This window comes from Hydra viridissima, unplaced genomic scaffold, assembly GCF_058129835.1.
Source record: "Hydra viridissima isolate aposymbiotic clone 2 unplaced genomic scaffold, HvirCarnegie_v1 scaffold_12, whole genome shotgun sequence".
Lineage (NCBI taxonomy): Eukaryota > Metazoa > Cnidaria > Hydrozoa > Anthoathecata > Hydridae > Hydra > Hydra viridissima.
The window spans coordinates 14,564,525-14,578,557 of record NW_028324311.1 but is presented as its reverse complement, the minus strand read 5'-3'; the positions used below and the strand labels follow the sequence as shown (position 1 = coordinate 14,578,557).

General features: G+C 27.8%; 3 protein-coding genes across 3 annotated transcripts in view; 1 reads left to right on the top strand and 2 right to left on the bottom strand.

The window, feature by feature from the left end:
* The window catches only part of LOC149881450 (uncharacterized), a 27,495-nt gene extending 13,462 nt beyond the window's left edge, over window positions 1–14,033 (top strand). The window contains exons 5-9 of the mRNA XM_090069883.1: window positions 1,728–1,851; window positions 3,139–3,203; window positions 3,289–3,416; window positions 6,983–7,135; window positions 13,697–14,033. Coding sequence (XP_089926009.1) covers window positions 1,728–1,851; window positions 3,139–3,203; window positions 3,289–3,416; window positions 6,983–7,135; window positions 13,697–13,710 — 484 coding nt within the window. The 3' untranslated portion in view covers window positions 13,711–14,033. The remainder of the gene's footprint in view (window positions 1–1,727; window positions 1,852–3,138; window positions 3,204–3,288; window positions 3,417–6,982; window positions 7,136–13,696) is intronic.
* LOC149881452 (uncharacterized) lies at window positions 8,241–12,918 on the bottom strand. Its single transcript, XM_090069099.1, has 7 exons — window positions 10,491–12,918; window positions 10,230–10,397; window positions 9,696–9,755; window positions 9,373–9,548; window positions 9,102–9,166; window positions 8,700–8,791; window positions 8,241–8,466 (listed from the first exon to the last, which is right to left on the bottom strand). The coding sequence occupies exons 1-7, from the start codon at window positions 10,678–10,680 to the stop codon at window positions 8,294–8,296; spliced, it is 924 nt and encodes a 307-aa protein (XP_089925225.1). The 5' UTR covers window positions 10,681–12,918; the 3' UTR covers window positions 8,241–8,293.
* LOC149881451 (uncharacterized) lies at window positions 10,896–12,929 on the bottom strand. Its single transcript, XM_090069876.1, has one exon. It carries the CDS (start codon window positions 12,927–12,929, stop codon window positions 11,325–11,327), a length of 1,605 nt encoding a protein of 534 aa, XP_089926002.1. The 3' UTR covers window positions 10,896–11,324.

Here is a 14,033-nt window from a genome sequence, read left to right as displayed (position 1 = left end):
AAGCAGAGCTTTGAGATATAATTTTTAGACTAAATTTGAGCTTATAAGAAGTTTAATTGTTTTTGAAATGAGCTAAACCTAAAATTCTTTCTAAAAAGTACATAACATATAATTATAAGTTTAGATTTGGTTAGAGAATTGTAACTTAAAAGTACAGAAATTACAATATTACACGCTCCTGAAGTGTTCTCAGCTAACTAAAAAAGAATGGTGTGGTCATATTGAAGACCTGAGTTTTTCTTTCTGTGTATACAAAATGGTTATGCATACAAAATGGCTCATAGAAAAAGCAGCACTTCATCACATTTAAATTGAATTTTCTGATTGATAAAAAGTACTGCATCCAAACAGCATCAAAAAATAAGCAAGTCAAGTTTTTATAAAACTTCAAAGAGCAATATCTTTTGAACCACGCAAATTTATAGCCTCAAACTTTCTGGAAATTCTTCTGATATGATCTCTTAAATTCTAAGAACTGCTTAAAACTATTTCAAATCGCTCAATCTTATTAAAAAAGGGCTTTTAAATTTAAATTTTTAAGTTTTGTTCCACAGTTTATTATTTTGATTACAGCTACTATTACTATTTTTCAATTAGTATTTGCTTTTTCCTTGACATTTTTGTGCGTGAAAATTAATTTCAAATATTCTCAATATAGTATACTTTAATTATTCAATATGGGAGCATATAAAACAACTGCTTAAAAGAAGAAGTTTACTCTAACAAAATTATTTACATAAATTCAGAGAATATGAGGTGGTTCCATTATCATATTAACTAAAAAAATGTTAAAAACAGTTAAATAAAAAAAAATTAAATTTTTATCAACAAATAATATCTTAACAATATTTATAAACCCTTTTTTTATGAAGAGCTTACAAAGAGAAATTGTAACAAGAAAAAAGGTGGTCACTTATTTTCAAGCTGCTGCTAAATTTCAAGTAGAAGTAAATAAAACATGCAACTTTTAAACTCTCTGTTTTTTGTTGCTATAAATTTTTCTGCATAAATATGAAAAACAAATAGATTTTTAATTTATTATAACCATTCTTGAAAACTTTATGCTGTGAATCACACGTAACTCTTCCTTACTTTTATGCTATTGCGTCACAGGATTCAATTAATAAAAGTTCAATCAATATAAAGTTTGGAACCCTTGAACTCTTTTACCTGGTTAAACCATTTTTAGCATTAGTTTTCACCGCTAGTTTTTTTTAAATTTTATTAAGTTAGAGGTATATATTAACTTAAACACCTGGTTTCTGTTATCTAAGATTATTATCTGATTAATCTCTTTACATTATGGTCTGATTTTTTAACATTAAATACAGAAAGTTAAGTAAACATACCATTTTATGTCCTATAATGGACATTTTTTGAAGATTTTAGTTTTTAGATTTTTTGATAATCTTAATTGAATATCTAAAATGTAGGAAAGAAACTCCTGCAAGCAGAGTGAAAAATATTCTTAATAACCGGGTGTAAATATTAAAATATATAAATCAATACCTTAACGAAGATGTGTTTTCATTTAAACTTGACTTTACAGAAAGAAAAACTAAAAATTAAAATCAAATTGGTTTTTGATACAAACTTACGCAGCTCTTTTGTACAAATCAGGTGACATATTTCAAACAGTTTACAGTTTTATAATAGTTTTTACTTTTATGCAGCTCGAGGTCATGTAAAGGAAGATTTTTGATTGCATTAAGCTTTTTTTTCCACAGGGGCTCCACAGCATGTGCTAATGGTGGTTTCACGTTTTCTCTCTGGATAAAAATTGGAGTGAATGAAAAATCCAGATTAGATAAAACAAATTTTGCAAACGCAACTAATTTTATAAACTTTGGGGTTGGTAACCTTAGTGTTGTTTTGTTCTTATTATTACTGAATAACATTTTGTACCATCTTATATTATGAAATCTTTTAACCTTAAATCCTATCTCTTTGCATACTTTGTCTTGATTATTTAAATTCATAATCATACATACCTTTCAAATTCAAATTTACCTACATAATCCTAAAAAATCAGTAAAAATAATAATAAATGCATCAAAAAAACCAAATGACACGACATGATAAAAAGAGTATAATATATAAATAATTAAATATTTAAATAATCAAAATAATTAAATATGAAATAATTAAAAATGAAATAATTAAATAATTAAAATAATTAAATATGAAATAATTAAATATGAAATAATTAAATATGAAATAATTAAATAATTAAAATAATTAAATATGAAATAATTAAATATGAAATAATTAAATATGAAATAATTAAATATGAAATAATTAAATATGAAATAATTAAATATGAAATAATTAAATATGAAATAATTAAATATGAAATAATTAAATATGAAATAATTAAATATGAAATAATTAAATATGAAATAATTAAATATGAAATAATTAAATATGAAAGCTACGAAGTTTGATCTCAGTTTAATTTTGAAATAAAAAAATAAAAAAATTTTAACCCCAAAAATAACTATCAATTCTTTGGTTTTCTTATATAAGTTTGCAAGGTATATGCGTGTTTAAAATTGATTAAAAGATTGGATTGAATGAAAAAAAATTGAAAAAAAGATTGGAGTGAATGAAAAATCTAGATTAGATAAATCTAAGTCAGCAAATGCAACCAGTTTTATAAACTTTCCGGTATGCAAGAGTTTTGTTTTGTTCTTACTATTATTCTATTATATTTTGTATTTCCTTGCATTATGAAAGCTTTTAATCTTTAATCCTATCTATTTGCATTCTTTTTCTTGATCAATTCTTATATGCATAATCATATATCTTTCAAATTCAAATTTACCTACATAACTCTGAAAAATCAGTAAAGTTAAAAAAAAAGCAATAAAAAAAAAAAACAAAAAACAAATGACACGACATGATAAAAAGAGTAAGAGATGAAAACTACTAAGTTTACTTTTGAAATAAAAAACCAATCAATACTTTGGTTTTCTTATATATGTTTGCAAGGTATATGCATGTTTAAAAAGATCTTTTTAAAGAAGTTTTTCTTTTTTCTTTTGATATTACATTAACCTTGAATTGTTTAAGAATTTTAGGAGCTCTATCATGCTATTTTTTCAACTGTATTTAACATGAAAATCTTGTTTTCATTAGGGACAAGGAATGTCCATAATGTACGATCATTACCGAGAAAAGTGGCAAGTTCTGGCAAGACAAGAGTAGGTTCTTATAATCTATAAGAGTACAAGACTTGGTAAATAACTACATCAATGACAGTTTTCTAGGAAGGCTTTATATTTTCAGAAAAAATTCTTCGATTGTTGAGTTTTCCGGGAACAATGCAGAACGCTGGCATCAAATAGCTGGGGTTACAATTCCAGGCATCCAACTCTGGGGATACTTAGATGGAAAGCTTATGGACAGTCAAACAAGTATTAAAATACAAGCTTTTCTTTACAATATATTTAACAAGTATTTTTATTGCAACTTTATTATGAGTACCCACAAAAAAATCTATGTAAAAAAGAAAAAGGTACCAAATTTAAACTTTGTAGTATGTTTAACAAGTATCACGAAGTTACATTTTAAGAAAGGACCCCCTGATCAGAGAATCGTAGTTTAAACAGGATCATGTAAGTGTTAAATAAAGCTTAGGGTTTTTTTAGTAGAAAATTTAGATCTCCGGGTTTTATTAATTAAATAATTGGGTTAACTAATTGATTAGTTATCACAATTATTTAATTACATTATATTAATTCTTTTATTTAATTACATTATATTAGTTCAATTATTTAATCACATTGTATTAATTTTTTGCAATAAGCTACTTTAATTCTTAAGTTATTTATTCTGTTTAAACTGATTTTGTGCGTATTGTCACACCACCTAAAGTTACCTTCAGGCAAAAACAAAGCTCTTAGCTTACAAAACTCTTGAATCTCGTTTCCAATTTTTTTAAAAACATCAATGTTTGTTAAAAACAGCAAAAAAGCCCATTAAAAGCTGTGTTGTTTTGATCTATTTTTATAGGTAATGTTCTTTAAAATTATAAGCCTAAAAACAACAATGTTTATTATTTTATTTTAAAGTATTTGGATCAATTTTTGTAAAATACTTCTTCAGTCAAAATCAGGAAAACGCTAACTCTCACTATAAACCAGCGGGAATAAAAGTTTAATGAACGGAATAGAAGGAATTTTTCTATAAGAGCATGTGAGATTTCTGACATTTTTCTCAAAAGTAACTCGACACGACCTTAAAAGAACATAAAGCAAAAAAAGTAACTAACGAATGAATGAAAAAAATGTCTCATTAAAATATAATAAGGAAAGAGCAAAATTAGACCGTCAGATCAAAAAAATCAACTGCATTGTTCAATGTAGCAAAACAGTAATTAGCTAGACCTATCAAAGATTCCTACCGTCTTCAGTAAGAAAAATCTTTTGCTTGAATCATTCAGCCAAGGCTCATACTGCCTGGGTATACGGAACCACTTTATAAAGCCATCGCTCATACTGTCTGCAACGGAAACTACTTTAAAAGGAATAACTAAATGGCCTCCATTTAACATTGCGCAGAATCAGTCAACGATTTTTTTCATAGTTGTAGCTGCGAGTGGATATTTAGATGTTGTTAATAGATCCTCTCTTATGTGGTTGTATTTATAATATTTCTAAGTAAATTACAATGAAAAATGATAAATTACTTACCACTTTTTTTCACTAATTTTTTTTTCATGTTCAGCGTTTCATCAATACATATGGTCAAGAAAAAGTAGGAAATACGTTATTGTTACGTTATTTAGACGACTTTTTATGGGTTTTAAGTAATTTAATTTTTGAAATAGCTCGACTTTTTCCAAATTCCGACTTTAGTTTTGACTTTCATAATGTTGGAAAAGTCAAAATGCCAACTTTTAAAAAAAATCAAGCTTTGTAAAACTTTGCCGCTCACAAAGTCCAACTCTTTTTAAATTCAAAAAATCATTTTTTTTTTCACAAAAAAAAAAGCAAAAAAGAAACGTTTTTGTCTATTTTTCTGCAATGTCATCATTGTATGTGTAAATACACTTTTTTTGTTCAAAAATCGACATTTACACTTTTTAACAAGAACTTAACAAAAGCTTAGCAATTTTCAGAAAATAGCTTTTATTTTTTTTCAAAAAGTCTTATATTTAGAAAGACAAAGCTTCAAAAAACCTTACCTATTTTAAAAAAAACGACATTTCAGCCTTTAGAAAAATTAGATCTTTTTATAAATCAAAACAATAAAATAGTTCGGCTTTTTCCAACTGAAATTAAGGAATTTAGACAAATTATGCTTTCACTTAAATACACTGAACAAGACATATCTTCTACCTTTTTCAGTGAAATGCGCTGAACTGCAAATTCCAAAAAGTAAATATCATTCAAATATTATCAAAAACTAATAAATGAGAAGTTGCTCTTGCCTAAATGGAGTTGGATGACAAAAAAACAAAAACAAACAAAACAATTCACTTCTTAAATTATTTAGCGAAGATAAAAATTACATAAAAAAACTTATTGGTTGTAAAAAGTGCAATATAGACAACCGTACAACATAGACAACAATACCCTAACCTTTTCTTTAAATCAAATTACTATGTTGCTGGGTTTTTCTTTGCTTTAATACGTACTTATACAAAAATCCACTGGGTAGCAGTTATCTTTAAGTTTTGTGGAACCAAAAAAGTTGAAACACCACACCAATTCAAAAGCACCGCGCTAAAACTATCAAAGTTTGCGAAACATGACCAACACTGCACCAAAAAATCGTACGATACCAAACTGTTTAAAACAGATTAGTTAATTAAATGCTCTTTAAACAAAAAAATGATCTGTAAAACTGTTTTTGCCAAATCTATATCGTTAAGTGATGAGTTTCAGTGCTTGACGTCAAACATGTAAGTAATAATATATTCACTCAAGTTGTTTGCCAACCTTTAACCTTTAGGTTTTTGTTTTAAAACTTCAAAAGATGTTTAATAAAAAGTATGAACAGCTCATAACACCTCCAGCTGAACTTGACGCTGCACACAAATCTTATGCATTAAGGATCTTATCGTGTTTGGTCAGCAAACAGCTTTGGATCTTGACGGGAATGGAAGCTTAAGATATATCGCTGATAAGTTCATTTTAGATGTAGATTAAAAGTTTTTTGTGATCCTCTCAGTTTCAAATCAACCAATTATTGATGTTACAATAGCAGAAAAGACACGTAACGCATTTCTATAAGAAATAAAGGAATTATGATGGTTATGTTTCACAATTTGATTGTAGAAAACAATCAAAACAAAAGTGAATCCTGGTTGTTTCAAATGTTTCAAACTCATTTAACAGATTTCTTATTCACAAAATGGAAAGCTCAATCAGAAAACGGAAAGTTTAGTCATTTTGATTTTAATACTTGATTTTTTTATCATGCTCTTTTTCTCCTGCATTTCGTAACATTTCTGTTCATTTTTGTTAACTTGGGTTAACATTCTATGATGTGTATGTAGCAAATCATTAATTTCTTAAAAGTTAGTATTAATTGCCTTCTTTGACAAAAGAATTCACAATTAAGTTTTTGAAATAAAAAATTCTGAAGGAGGCTTGTTACTTGCTGGTTATAACTGGTTTTATTACATTTGGTTTAGGCGCTGTGTATTATGGGCGATGCATTAAATGGTTGACTTTGATTTTAGTTTGTGTAAAAATAAATATCATCTTTTTCTTTTTGAAATAAAAATTACCTGAAGAAAATAACTTTTTGTTGCTCATCGAACTAAAGCAATCTAAGTGCAATTTTCTGTTTAGCTTTTTATTCTTCCTTTAATAAAAATTGATTACTTTGAATTTTCTTTTATTTTGAACAGTTTTTTATTTGGCGATGATAAATTTTTGAAGCTTTTATCCAAAATCGCAGAGTTTGTTTCAATGAAAATTTCGCTTTTTTTTGGCATTTCATTTTTACATTTTTAAATTAATATTTTTAGTGGTGACAAATTCAAAAACGGTTTGGCCACTAACACCCCCATCAATATTTTACGGTGGATTAAATCCAACTAGTGGGCGTTTCTGGATTGATGACTTTAAAATGTGGGCCACACCACTGACAGCTGCTCAAATTGAAGCAAACTACATCGATGGTATATTGTTAACTTAACCTATACATTTTTTTGGAAAGAATTAATTTTATATGGCTTTCTTTAGATGCTTCTTTATATTACTAAAATTATATGATTTTTTAATCGAACCCGTTCAATTTATAGCTAAATATTGATGTGTTGCATATTTCAGAGTGACGCAGAAAAGTACTTAACTGAACCAAGTGAAATATCGCTTGTTTTACTTATCCGAAAAATTTCTGTTGTCGAATTATGCAAATTTAAATGGCGTCTCTCTTTACTTTTTAGTCAACGTTTGTAAAGAGGAAGCAGTTGACGAAGAGGTTACATCATGATATTAGAAAAGATGGCCTTTTTCTTTCAATCAATAATAATCTACTATTTTGACATAAATTTGCCAGTCTAGTAACAACTTGAAAATATTTCTGATCATAAACAATATATTTTATCTTTATAAGAAATTTAGTTATTAAAAATCATGCCGTAAAAATAGTTTATTAAAACTCCTCACAACGCAGAAATATTAAGCGGAATATTTGTGACACAGTCTTAGAATACCAAATATTCTCGTTTATTAGGGTCGACTAAAATTTAGTTGAGCCTAATAAACGAGTTCTGCAGTTCGCATCTGTGTTGAAAAATAATCTAAGAACCGCTAACCGTATATATCTTATTTTATACAATATTCTTTTCTGTCAATATTACAAATTCGGGTCCTCACTCCATACATAAGAAATAATAGAATTCATATCCCAGTGGGCACACGGACGACTTTAAGACGTCTTAAATACGTCCCATCGGGACGTCTTTATTTTGTTTGCTTTGGAAATACAGAAAGACGTCCTGCGTGGAACGTCTTAAAGACATCCTTTGAGAAACGTAAAAAAGACGTCCCGATCGGACGTACAAAATTGGTTCAGTTTGGAAATACGGAAAAACGTTATAGATGGAACGCCGAAAAGACGTCTTATTCGTTTTTATTTTAATATAATTTTTAGTTTAAATATTAACTCTAAATTATTTTTTCTAAAAACATTTTTTCTTAATTATATAAATTAAACAAATTTAATTAAACTACCATATTCATTTTGAATAGAAGCAGAAAAGTTCGAATTCAACACACAAATTAGTAAAGTAAAATTTATTTACAGAAAACTATTTACAAAAAATGGTTTGATGCTACGAATGCTGTGAATCATCACTTCCACAAAAATCATTAACATCATCCTTGTTAGCAGACAAGACGGAAGAACAATTTCTTCCGCCACCATTTTTTCGATCTGGAGCACGTTTTAGAATGTTTCCAACAATCGAATGAACTTCATTCTCTGTTAAAGCATTCGGGGCACAGCCTAAGAAATGAGTTATAATATTAGTAAAATTGAATTTATGCAACAAACTCTTTTTAATCTGTTAATGTATAACTCAGATGATTTTTGTGCGTATGTAGTATAAATTAAAAGAACAATCTGTATAAAGCACTTCAGAAATTATAAGCATAAGAAAATTTTATATAATAATAAAAATATATTATTATATAAAAATATATAATAACAAAAAAATATAATATATTAACAAAAAATACCTACAATTATCTTCATTAAATTTGTTTTTCGAAAACTCTCTTTTTTGGTACCAGCCAAGTTAAATAAACTCATCAGTTTATTTGACATCAATCTAAATAAATAAATGATAAAAATAAAAACCAAACCCAATCATAAGCAGTTTAAAAATTATGGACACCAGTTTTAAAACTACATTCTACTAATATGTATCAAACATGCAATGATCTTAGAGATTAGGAATAGTTAGTGTATCTGATAGGGTGAGTCAGGGAGGGTGGTTTAGGGATGTAGAGCATAAAGATGCAGATAATTGGTAATCAGCATGTAGAGAGTTAGAAGATTTAGGAGGTATAGAAGTGAAAACATGAAAAAAAAAGTTGGAGAGAGTGCGTTACAGATGACATGAAAAAGCAAACACATACTTAACAAGCATTGCTTTCACAGTTGCATAACTGGAATTACCACCAACATTTGATAATTGACGCTTCTAAAAATAATGAATAGTGCAAATAATTAACATTTTGTTCATAACTTAAATGTTGTAGTTACTAGTCATACTAGTTCTAAATGACAAAGCTGGTTACCAAATCCGAGAAAATAGGTCAACAGGTAAAACCATGATTATACATGATTTAATCATCATTTCTTGTTTAAGGCTTTTAATTTATTTTTTAGAAAAGTACTACTTCTTACTATATTCTTTTCTACTTCTTTATCTGATAAAGAGGAGTCAAATTTTTTGAACTCTTCTAGCGTGTCAATCTGTAATAAATCTAATGATGAAGTATCTGCTCTTAATATATTTTTAATGCCCTCCATTTCATCACGAATGCCTGTTAGTAGATGGAGGAGCACTTTGTATTGAAATCCTGAAAATTAAATAAAAGTGGTTATGAAAAACTTTAAAAGTATAGTAAAGACAATATACTTTGAAAATTAACATATTTACATACTTCCTTCTTCTAAAGGGAATTTTGCATTATTTGACTTTTTTTTTGAATTTTCTATTTAAGAACTATCTGATTTTAAACTAACATCAGTTGGACTTAACTTCCTCATGGGTGCTTTTTGGAATACTGAAAAAGTAAAGCAAATTGTGTGAATATAGATAAATTATAAAAGATGATTCTTCTCATAGTCAAAAAAAAAAAAAAAAAAAAAAGAAGCTGCATAAAACATACCAAGAAATTACAGTACAAAACAGATAAATTTGTAGTTTATAAACAATAGTTAAAAATATAAACATGTTTATGTTTACAAATGGTTATTAAATGACAACTATAACATAATTTATGACAAATATAGAATATGAACTTACTTATTTTAGCTAATGAAGACTTTAAAGGAACATTCATGTTTTCTAGTATTGTTTTTTTTTATTATAATTTTGAGGGTCTGTCTGGGGTCATTAACAGCCTTTTAACAGCATGTGACTTAAAGATATTCGATAAGCATCTGAAGTTTGTTATGTCAGGATATGTTATTAAAACAGAATTTAATCCAACAAAAATATTAGTTTTAAAAGTTGACACAAACATATAATTGTTAACTTTGCAAACATATAATTTTTTTTAACAACATACAGTTTAGATCAGGTCTTGGTATTAACATTTTCTTTTTCTTGGTCTTTTTTTTGTTGGGATCTTTTTTTTCAAGCACCTCATTTTCAATTTCATTTGAAGTGGTAAACTCAAAATTTTCGCATAACTCTCTTTCATCTTTTAATAAAATTTTAAAAAGTATTAACACACCAAACATAAGATGCCTATCAAAAAACTTTTAATTTAACTATACAAACACATACTATTTACCATATCTAACTTTCTCTTTTAACTTAACAAACTTGTGCCATGATGGATCAGGTGGAGTCAGTTTTTTGTATGCTCTGAGGACATTTCCTCCTGACGGCCAATATATATAATCTTCATCTACCCAGACTGACAGTATAACACCTTCCTCTTCCAAATTTTCTTCCACCCAAACTGCTCTGCACCAAGCCATTTTTATTAAATTTTTCAAGGTGTTTTCTAAAAAATATATTTTTATGAAATAAACAAATGAAAAGAGCAAGACTATTTCTTTGAAAACGATAAAACAAATATCATAACATAGAATTTAGAAATATTATTATCTGACATTTACAATCAAATGAAACATTTAAAATGGGCTAAGTTCATTCATTGCTAATGACACGCTTGGATTAAAAAACAACACAGTAAAGATTTATTTAAGGAAAATCACCCTCTTTCTATTTCATGCAAAACAAGAAATATTGCTAATCCACGTTGTTCCGGTAAGCATACACATTTCCTAATAAAACAAGCTCTATAAAGGATCTTACTCTTCAATTTTACATTGCTTCGATGTGGAAGTAACACTATGTTTAGATATGAAGACTGAATTGGCGTATTAAACACATCTTCCAAGTGCCTAATTTTTACTACATCACATAAAAAAGAATCATCTGATATGATTTCTTTAACAAATGTAATTCTGTTGTTTTTAAGAAGAAAGCAATTATCTTTTCCTCCACTAGATATCTTGGTTGAGAGGTTTTTTTTTGTTAGAAACCCAAATGAACTTTCCCATTGAGTTTGTCTTTTTACAATTTGTGCAACTGGATTAGAAGAACCTTTTACAGCTTTCTATACACGCTGAAGAAAACTTTCATAAGGAAAACATGATATTGTGTTTAATGAACTATTATAGTTTAAACAATCATCAGGCAAATGTAATAGATTATGAATATTGTACACTGTAAATGTATTTCCATAGATATATTTGCAATTACAAACGAACTGTGTTATTAAACTCCTTGCATAACCAATATACTGCATGCGAAAGTTATCATCAGACTGTAACATAATGCTTATTGCAATGCTTAATGCCAAGAAATGTTTGTATGAATCTTTAGATAAAATACATCGTAGAACAACTGGACCGGTATACAAAAGAAATTGACGAAATTCAGTTGCCTTCCATCGATCTAAGTCATTGAGACTCCGTGGCTGACGTACAAATTCACTTGGCATGTGTCCATTTAATGATAGGAGACAGCTTGAAATTTCTTCAAATTGATGAGCAGCTATTTTACCACCAGGACCTATTTTCCAATAATTCAATAACCTAAGGACAACACCTAAACATACAAGATGCATGTAGTCCAAAGGGAAATTGTTGATCATATCTAAATTAATCAAAACTAAAGGAGATATAGATGTTTGATGGTGATTATATCCAAAATTTTTAAATGTTATGTTTTCCCTTAGAGGATAATCAATCTCATCATTAAAAACAACACGACCTTCATGTGTTCCATGAATACAACATCTTTCACAAGAGTCATAACCAGTGTGGGATATGATACATTTCAAAAACTCTCTGGCAGGGGCATCACACAAGAAACACTTAACCTTTACATCATATTGGTTACCATTGATTGATAAACTATGTTCCATCAACTCAATTAACTCTGCAACAAAGTCCTCTAAATAATCATTAATTGAATCAGGTTTTTTGTTTCCACAATACAATACAACAACAAATATATCAAAGTCACCAAAAGAAGCTAAAATTGGCCACAACTGTGTACTGCTTGACTTATACAATGGCAAACCATCAATGCTAAAACACAATGCAATGCATCTTTCAGTGAAATTGTGATGCAAAAATATTGTTTCTAAACTTTTTTTAATACCTAAATAGGTATATGTACCTCCGCGTTTTTGTATAATATTAACTTTCCTTGGAGTTTGCAAAAGTGTTCTGGCATCTTTTGGAAGTTCAAGCCCCTCTTCACAAAGTATATTAAGAAGCTCATTGACAGAAGCTCTAGTCCATCTGTTACGAATGGAGCAAGCAGTAAGTTTTTGGCAAAGGCTATAATTAGAATCATCAAATTTAGTATCATCATCATTGTCAATGTGGCTCAAGACAGGTAAATCAGATTCATATGATTCATCAGTATCTGAAAGAGTACATGAATCATTATTACTGCTGCTATCAGATTCACGAAGAATGCAACTGCTATTTGAATGGTCAGAGAGATTTAATTCAGCACAGACTAGATTTTCATGTTTTTCAATTTCAAAAGTTTCATCATAATTAAAATCTAGTAATCCAAGCACTTTTTTATTTGTAGTTTTCCATTTTTTTACATAAGCTGCCATTATCATAATATTAGTTGTGCTTTTTAAAAAAATGACTGACACTTTTGTAAAATAAATACTTTTATTAACTAAAAAACACATAATACTTAATATATATTAATCAGTTACAGTCTTATTAAGTCATCATTTACTATCCAAGTTAGTTTTAGTTAATGCACTATTCCATGTCGATCAAAGTAAATCAAATTAAATCAAATTGAAAAATTTTTTATTAGTTATTAAAATTAGTTATAGAAACTAATCTTGAGCTTGTTATATAATATAGATAATATAAAAAACTTTACATGTAAGTAAAAACTAAAATAAGAATCATATTGATATTAATAATAATAACAACAACCATAATATAGTACCAGTGTATAGGTTATACACTATTATTTTTTACAGTAAATAAAATTTAAGTGGTATGTTTCTTTATGTGTTATCTTTTTATGTTACCAAATAGTTAACTAAATAGTAATTGAAAAATCTTCGACGAGTTCACAATTACTATTTAGGTAACTGTTAGGAAACATAAAAAGGTAGCATATAAATTAAAAAAAAAAATACTCGGATCCAAGTATAAGAATCGCCATTTTTGAAATCCATGCTTTTACGCACTTGCAGCCGCGAAAAAGCCGTTTATAAAACGTTCAAAGAAGGTCGTGAAAAGTAATAGCGATCAATTTATTTATTTCGTTACATTTTCGGGACGGACAAGAAAAAGACGTTCATAAGACGCTTTGTTAAGGTTCAGATTGTCTTTAAATCGAGAGGACGTGAAATGAACGTACATAAGACGTCTTTATTCCGCCGTGTGCCCACTGGGATATTTAAAAAATTGAAAGTTAAACTTGTTTTACTTTTAGAGCTCGATGATTGAAAAGATAAAGTATTTTGGCGATAGATACTATAACGAGGAACAGAAAGTGGGTGTTGATGTTTGATAAAACGCAAAGAAACATAAAATAGAATAAGATAAATTATGCATGTGTTTTGTATTATTCTTTTACTAATAATATTTGGAGAGAAAATCGTAATTATAAAATATACTTCTTACAAATAATAACAAAAGGGTAATTAATAATGCAATTGTAAATTAAAGCTAAATAAAGTGTTTAAATTTTAGTATTGTTAAAGTATTTACAAATCGGTGTAAGTGTAGTTCACTTTCGTAATTATTATGAAATGATGAATGCTTATATA

Coding starts and splice junctions, on each gene's coding strand:
- LOC149881452 (XM_090069099.1), bottom strand. CDS start 10,680: ATGGCTTGGTGCAGAGCAGTTTGGGTGGAAGAAAATTTGGAAGAGGAA. Junction 8,792..9,101: donor GTGAAAGCAATGCTTGTTAA/GTATGTGTTTGC, acceptor TTATTTATTTAG/ATTGATGTCAAATAAACTGA. Junction 8,467..8,699: donor TTTAATGAAGATAATTGTAG/GTATTTTTTGTT, acceptor CTCATTTCTTAG/GCTGTGCCCCGAATGCTTTA.
- LOC149881451 (XM_090069876.1), bottom strand. CDS start 12,929: ATGTGTTTTTTAGTTAATAAAAGTATTTATTTTACAAAAGTGTCAGTC.